The sequence below is a fragment of the Charadrius vociferus genome, unplaced genomic scaffold (assembly GCF_000708025.1).
Source record: "Charadrius vociferus isolate BGI_N301 unplaced genomic scaffold, ASM70802v2 scaffold262, whole genome shotgun sequence".
In the NCBI taxonomy this organism is placed as follows: Eukaryota; Metazoa; Chordata; class Aves; order Charadriiformes; family Charadriidae; genus Charadrius; species Charadrius vociferus.
In genome coordinates, this window is record NW_009647218.1 from 2,797,486 (window position 1) to 2,806,183 (window position 8,698).

The 8,698-nt window shown below is 42.9% G+C and overlaps 1 protein-coding gene across 1 annotated transcript in view; it reads left to right on the forward strand.

Moving 5' to 3' along the window:
- Nucleotides 1-8,698, forward strand: part of TWISTNB (TWIST neighbor) — a 19,415-nt gene continuing 10,717 nt past the window's right edge. Inside the window, exon 1 of the mRNA XM_009879582.1 lies at nt 1-89. Coding sequence (XP_009877884.1) covers nt 1-89 — 89 coding nt within the window. The remainder of the gene's footprint in view (nt 90-8,698) is intronic.

Sequence of the window (8,698 nt, forward strand, 5' to 3'; positions counted from 1 at the left end):
ATGGGTTTAAGTGTGCTGAACCCTGTGGCCTTCACTGTTCGTCGCTGCCACAGCCACATTGCTTTGGAAGAAATGACCCTTGGCTGCCTGTGAGTGAACCAGGCTGCAGGCACTTACACCACCTCTGACTCATCTGGCCATGAAGAAGTTGGGCACGTACTAAAGCACACAATGTCCTCACACCGCTATTCTCTGGCGTTTGGCGTCAGCCTGGTTGTGCTGGGGAATCTGAATTTGACAACAGGTCTGGATTTTCTTAGAAAGTCTCCAGTGAAAATAGTGTAACATGGCCTCAAAGTAAGGCTAAGCATAATTTAAGACCACGTAAAGTTAAATCCCACTAATAAGTCTCCAGCATTAAAAGGGATTAGATTCGGCTGAACATTTTGGGTAGCTGCAAGCTAGGCCTTGCAAGCCTGATATCTTATGTGCCTCACTTTTAAAGTGGAATATCCAAAGTTTCTTTAGATATTTGGCTTGTCAGGGAGACAGGGGTGAGCTTTGCCCCTGCAAAGGAAATATTTTCTCCTCTTGGGATCCACAGCTCTGAATCTTTACCTTAAATCAGGAACCTACGAAGGAACCGCGCACTTAAAAATTCAGGCTTCGAGAGGACTTCATGGTTCTACCTCTTGAATCACACCTTGACTGCAAGAGCTCGTTTTGCTCAGGCTGAATGCATTCAAGCTCCCATCCCCATCTCTCAGGAGCGTTCACCAAATGTCTTGCTAAAGGTTAAGCTGGGAGGCCCTCTTCTGTCGAAATGAAGCATGCATAATTTACTGCACAGAAAACCAGAACAGCTCTGGGAACTACTGATTAGGACAGTCAGCTACAAGCCCTGAATTTTGCTGTCAGCTTGTCACACCATTTCTTTCAGGCTTGAGTGTTGGGGGTTCTTTCCTCCACGACTGCCTAAGCAAACCTGAAAGCAGAAGCAGACTACTGAAAAAAAAGCAGCATTACCCAATGCCACCTCCCTCACCGGCAGCTGCAGGACAGCTCTCTTTTAAACCCAATCTTTTTCCCTGTCCTCTCTCAGCCATACAGCTGAGTTGTTAAAGCACCCCCTGATGCTGCAGGTTTGCATCTCCTCCAGCTGGGAAGGGAATCAAAGCCACTTCCTGGCCCACTCTTCTGGCCACTGCATAAAATAAGGGCTTGTCATCCACCTCTATTTGAAAAAAAGGCTACAAATGTGTTGGGGAGAGCAGACAGCTGGTACCATCCACATATTTCACAGGTGTTCTCATCACACACCACAGATTAGGGGCCTCAAGACCTGTTCTGCTTAGAGGTTGGCTCCCAGCACGGTTTAGGATGGAGCTGGAGAAGGAGCCTGTTGAAGTGGGGCAGGTCAGCCCACAGCACCGTGCTGAGCCTCAGGCAGCACAGAACAACTTATACTGAGTTTTGTCCCAGGATTAAAGTGGAGTTTCTGAATTGGCACCTGAAATCCATCTTAGTCCCATTTTAGCTGTTTACGTCTTTGATAGGATCTGATTCTTTTTGTAGAAGGCTGTTAAGACCTTTGCTTTACCCACACAATGTACCCTAACAACAGTTCCTGCACTGGTATATCCAGACATGAACCTGTAGAACATCACTGATCCTTTGCCCTTGCCTTAAGCAATCTAAGAGAGAAAAAAAAAAAAAAGGAAAAAAAATCTATTTGAAAATTCAATTTCAGACTTACCTAGCAAATATTTTTTACTCTCAGAAGTAAAGATTTAAACCAAAACACTCAGATTTGTTATTTCCTCTTTCTTACCCCGGCTGATAATCAGTCTTACCTCCATTCAAGTCAGCAAGATTACAACAAGACATGGGAGAAGAATCAGTTCTGACTGGCCAACAATTAAACCCTTTTAAAACCCTCCAAACCTACACTGCATGCATCAAATTAACTACTGAGGTATACATGTTGCAATTGAAAGCATATATAATTTATGCATATCGCTGGTTTTGAGGTTGTGTCTTCCTACTGTTTCCTAAAACAGCCATGTCCGATATTTTTATACTCCTTTCTTCATTAAAGTATTGCCAAAGGAATGATGATAACCCACCAGAGTGATTAGATCACCTGAAAGACCCGATTACTCTGCAAACAATCTTATTAGAAATTATTTTAAAGATGATGAATAGCTGCCTCTTCTACCTGTGACCAAAAAAAAAAATATTAAAAAATACTTTGTATGACAGAAAAGACTTTGGGTTTTGATAATGTATTGCAATAAATCTGCGGGGTTTATACTAGTACTAACCCGAAGCTTTTATACAAAGCTGTTGTTCATGGAAAGAAACTCAGAGTTCAAAGGCTTCATTTATTACTTTTTTTTTAATCCTTCCTAGCTGAAAAAGGACTGGATAGATTTTTTTTCCCCATTGTTGCAGTGACAAGCTAGTTTCCCCCAAGATTTTGTGTCCTGTTGTTGCTGTAGCACTATCTGATCCTTTGCATACTGACAACAGTATGAATCTTCACGCTGACTTTAGCTGGCAGTTTTTCAAGTCTGAGGTTCTCCTTACCGACGTGTAATTGTGTCCCATGATTTGGACTACTGGAAAGAAAAGACCTCATTGTGTAGACTTAGAAGCTGCACAACTACCGTGACAAAGTACGACTATTTTAGTTACTCATCTTGTCTTTTTGCAGTGAGATAAACTACCTTTCTTTAATAGTAACAATGCAGCTGTAGTTCAGGCTCTCTTACCGATGAGTACACATGTAATCACCTGCAAATGCTGCAAAGGGAGCCATCACTACACAAAATCATTGCTTTTATATGAGGGACACTGAAAGATGGGGTTCAAATTCTATTTATAGAATCAAACACACATGCCATGTTACAGGTCAGTCACTGAAATAACACCATGCAAAAATAATAATATGTTGTATTAAGTAAAAAAGCATATTTCATCTAGTAAAGTACTTAATGAGCATGAATTAAGGCTTACAACACTTGTGTGAGGTTGATAATACAGCAAACTGATATGTAATCTGAAGTCAAGATAAATACAGTCAAGTTGATGGGCTCAAAGTCTCAAACTCAATCACTGTCAGGGCCCTGAGCACATTGCCTCCATCCTGGGGGTTTGGCTGCTTGGGCTAAGACCCAACCTTGACAAGCAGCTCTCAGGCCTTGAACCAGTTATGAAGAAAGGGCTCTCTGAGAAAAAGCTGGAAGAAGCCTCAACAGAAGCTGTCCCCTTTTTTTGGGAGATGCATTTAAGTGGAGGTTCAAACTTGGTCCCTGTTGCAGGTCCACATGTGCTTGGTCTCGAATCTCTCTGATCCTGCACCTGACCCTGATCTGGCAACTTGACTTTTAGGCTTGACCTCAGACTTGCCTCCTCTCTATGGACCTGTTGGGCTCTTAGTGGACCTCAGCTGACCCAGGTTACCATCAAGGACATGCTTTGCTCTTCTAGCTCAGGTCCTGTGGGACAGTGCCCTTGCTGCACCCTGGCAGGGCCAACTGAATGAACCAAACACCTAATTTTAACTATTGGGCAGCATGCCTTACAGACACATGTACACACATCTCAACATAAACACAAAATCAGGCTTACAAAAGTGGTATAGCAAACCACCCATTACATGATCATAATTTTAAAAGAAAAATGTGTTGTATTTCCAGAGTGTTAGGTGTCTGAAAAACTGTTTTATGGCAACAGCAGAAAGAAGTGTTTTAACAGCAGTAATATATGGCTTCTTATCACTACCAGTAAGAACTTCCAGCGTGCTTTGCCTCACCAGTTCAACAGGACTATTATACACTTTAGCTGCTTATTAACCTAACCAGTAGTGACAAATAAAAAATAAAAAGGGAAATCACACACTGTGAGCTCCGCACTAATCTCCAATAATGCCATAATAATAGTAGCCAGCCCCAAGAGGAATGCTTTTTAGTTGATTTTGCAGGTAGAATACTCAAACAGCTAAGCTGCATGTTTAACATGCATTTCAGGAAATCAGAACATTTTCTTTCAGCATATTTGAGTTCCTTTGTTGATGGGACTATTTACAAGTATCACAAATAGCTGGAGATATTTACAAGAAATTAATTTAATTAAAGAAAACAAAAGCAAATACTTTTAAAGCCATGCAAAACATGCTAATATTGATGTTTACAAAGTATAAATCACAGATAATGTCTGTGTGGTAAGTGCAAACTATTCTAATTGCACAATTCAATCAAGCTGTCTGTAGATTCAAATTCCTCCTTAAAAGGTATATGTATTCTTTAAACTCTTTCGCTATTAGCTCATTAAGCTCCAAACATAAACTCATATAAATAAATACACTCAGCATTTCAGCTTCCCACTCACGTCTCTCATCTTTCACATACATCTAATACGCACAGTCTTTATCCTTGTAAAAATGCATGCAATTAAGAAATACCCTATGGAAAGTTACACTGATTTCAATAAATGCCTCGCGAGACTTATATAAATATATAAGAGGAATACAGGGTCTGTACGTAGACTATATGCAAGATCAGCATTAAGCACAAGTAGTTAAAATGACTGCTCTGTGCCCTGCTGTCCTGCTCTGGACTCCTCTTCCCCCACACGCGCCACACACTGCTGTGAGGAGACTGCGAAGTGTTGGGTGAGCCCAGGAGACCGGTTCACTGGTGAGAGAATAATTTAAACTCCTAATTCAAAATCTTACTGGATTGTCCTCTTTGTCAAAGGCCAGTCTAGCCTGGGCACCTACTTAGCCTGTGGAAAAACCCAAGACTCCAGCCCTTGCCAGCCCTTTGACATGTGCTTATCTGTTAGCAGGAGCAGTTTCACTGAAGTCTGTTTTCAGAGCAAAGCGATCTGTGTGCCTAAATGTTGAAGAGCTGAGATTTAAAATGTTGTCCAACTGGAGGCTGGCAATGTGACATTTCCGAATTTCCTTCAGCACCTGATCATTAGCAAATATCAGCAACGTCACAATGCTGAGCAGTGCTGAGAGTTGCAATTGGAGGGCCACATTATTTTTGGAGCACAGGGTGCTTTGACGAAGCCTGTTTCAATTTGCGAAGTACCCTGATGCAATACATCAGGGTAATGTTGTGCTGAGTAAACATGTTAGTTACGCTTTGCCTCATCCACCATATACTACGCAATCTGAAATATCTGCTGAACAGCAGTACAACAAACGTCATTAATTAAATGTCAGTGAACCAACAGTAACCACATAGTGGCATCTATAACATTTATTTCCTGATTCAAGTTGAGATGAATATTGCAGAACTCAGCAACGGCAGTGTCGTAATTTTTGGTGAAAGGTGGTTGCTATTTCATGGATCACAACCACAGTGGCATTACTGTTTAACATCTGTTTAACTGAACAGTGGCATTCTGCTTAACATCTTCACTAATGATCTGGATGATGGGACACAATGTAACCTCAGCAAGTTTGCAGGTAACTCAAGAGGATGAGGAGTGGCTGATGTGCCAGCGGGTTGTGCTGCCATCCATAGGGACCCTGACAGTCTGGAGAAATGGCCTGACAGGAACCTCAGGAAGTTCAACACAGAGAAGTGCAAAGTCCTTCACCTGTGGAGAAAGAATCCCATGCACCAGTACATGCTGGGGGCCACCCAGCTGGAAAGCAGCTTGGCAGAAAATGACCTGATGGTCCTGGTGGACACCAAGTTGAACATGTGCCAACAATATGCCCTTGCTGCAAAGAAGGCAAATGGTAACCTTGGCTACAGCTGACAATGTACTGCCAGCAGGTTGAGGGGCGTGATCCTTCCCTTTTACTCACTACTGGTGAGGCTACACCGGGAATATAGTTAACAACCAGCAGGGTCTCTGGAGAAGTCTCTGTCCATGACAAATTGACACAGTAAAGCCATGGCCTCTATTTGTCCCTGGAGCAGGAGGAGTTTAGTCATATGTATCCTATACTATGTCATCTTGCAACTGGAGAGTACTTTCTAAGCACTCCCCCAAGGCCTCTAGAATGCTTCTGCTGATGTCTGCCTTGTAGATGTATACATGTAGATTTATAAATAGTTCCTCAGACCACAGGACAGATGGAGGGCTGCTGCAGGGCACAGTCATATCTGTTCTTCTTTCCTCAGCTTTTATTAGTGTGAACTCTGATTTAAAAGACTGCCATGGCCCTATTTGTGTCACTGCCAAATACTTATTTTTCTGTAATGAAGCTGTCACTTAATCTAGATTCACAGAATAATTTAAGTCAGATGGGACCTTCAGAAGCCATCTGGTCCAAGGCATTTTTTTAGTATTTCAAAGAACAGGGATCCCACAGCTTCTCCAGGCAACCTGTTCTAGTGTTTGATCACCCTAACTGTAAAGAATCCTCTCCTTGTATTCTACTAAGAATTTCCCCTGCTACAAGTTGCACCCGTTACCTCTCACTCTTTCACTGTGCACTGCCAGGAAGTGTATGGGTGCATCTTCTCCAAAGCTAATCATTAGGTTGTTGAAGAGAGCCAAGTAATTCTCCTCTTGGACTTCTCCAGACGAAACAAGCCCAACTCTCTCAGCCTCTCCATTATATAGTCATTGTGCTATTGTTTCCCTGTGTCAAATATGGTACAGCAGTGTATGTCCTTTACTCATTGAAGACATTAGTAATATTTCATTAACCATATTTATTGATGATGCAACCCTGGTTAAGTGGGACTCAACTGTCTGTGCCTTCACTAGCTGAGTGCTCAAGGATTGCTGACATGTTAATCCTGCGTAGTAGAGGCAGAAACCATTTCTAAAGGCCCCATCCAGAACGTACTGAAATCAAAGTAAAAACTCAGTCTTGACTTTAAGTCAAGACACTCCAGTTTTCAGACCCTTTACGTCTCTTTTCACAATGAAACAGAGGCGTTCTCCCCATTCAGACTCAACTTAGTATTTTTGAATAGGTCCAACAAACACTTGAAAAGAATTCCACTGCATTATTGCCAACCGTATCCTTGCCTGCATCAGAAGAAGTGTGGCCAGCAGGTCAAGGGAGGTGAGTCTGCCCCTCTGCTCCACTCTCGTGAGACTCCACCTCGAGTACTGCATCTAGATCTGGAGTCCCCAACATAAGAAGGACATGGACCTGCTGGAGCGCGTCCACAGGAGGGCCACGAGGATGATCTGAGGGCTGGAGCACCTCTCCTATAAGGAGAGGCTGAGAGAGTTGGGGCTGTTCAGCCTGGAGAAGAGAAGGCTCTGGGAAGAACTTAGTGCGGCCTTCCAGTACCTAAAGGGGGCCTACAGGAGAGCTGGGGAAGGACTTTTTACTAGGGCATGTAGTGACAGGACGAGGGGGAATGGCTTTAAACTGGAAGAGGGCAGGTTTAGATTAAACATTAGGAAGAAGTTTTTCACTTTAAGGGTAGTAAGGCAGTGGCACAGGTTGCCCAGAGAAGTTATTGAGGCCCCATCCCTGGGGGTGTTCAAGGCCAGGCTGGATGTGGCCTTGGGCAACCTGGTCTAGTGGGAGGTGTCCCTGTCTATGGCAGGGGGGTTGGAACTCGATGATCTTCAAGGTCCCTTCCAACCTAAACCATTCTATGATTCTATGCACAAACAAGAATTAGAGGCCAAGTAGGTTATTCCTCACATACAGAACTTTCATAATGTATTCTTAAGTCTTCAGATTCCTCTGTACTTTTCTAAGGCCTAAACAGAAGCAGATACACTGCATCTTAATATCTTATTACTGTATATGATGCCAATAACTACGGCACTTTCCCAAGTTGCCATTGTTTCATGAAGATGCCACTTCTATTTCTTGGGTTTTGTGCATTTTAAAATGACATCAATAATTACTGACTATGCATTATTGCAGGTCAACTCAGGGGGTCCACCTCTAGAGCAAACAGGAGCATGGCAGACATTATACCCTCCCTCCATCTCACACAAGGGACTTCCTCTCCAGCTACTGCAGAGGAGTACATAAGTACTCCAGCTACCTGGTGCATAAGTAGCTGCCTATGCTGTGCGCAAGCCAGTACTGGCAGAGCTGGCAAGATGCTACTATTTGTTGGGCAGGAGCGGAAACACAGTGCACCCCATTATCCAGATGGCAACCAAGGGCTACAGTTCTATCAGGCACACCTTTGCCTTGGAGAAGGGGTGGGATGCTGAGGGCCACACTGAGATCCCTCTCCCATGGAGCAAACATGCCGCACTGCTCTTTACTCAGACAAATTCCTTTGGCTTCAGTTGCAATTTGCTTGAGTGAAGACTAACAAATATCTGGGGATTTGACTATTGCACCTCATTTGCTTCCAAGAAGATGGTGATGGCAAAAATAATGATGAGAACCTTGTGATTAGTGACACATTTCAGTTTACATACAGGACAATGCCGCATTTCAGAAATTTCTCATGCTTTTAAGGGATTTGGGTAAGTGAAAAGAGAATCTGAAATAAAAACAGAATTTTGTCCACACCACATTGATTTTTTTACTACTTTCACCAGCCTAGGGAACATGTACTTTTGTCATGACTATCATAGAAGAGTCCCCGATTGCCATGTTCTGTTTTGCTTTGGTTGTTGGGTGGTTGGCTGGTTTTTGGGGTTTTTTTGTTTTGATTTTTTTTTTTTTTACTATAACCATGACTTATGTTATCTTGGGATTTTTATATGTGGGCGGATGGATGTGATGGTAAGCAGTTGAACCAGTTCAATGAGAACCCTGTGAGCTGCCAAACTAAACCATGAACTCAGCAGG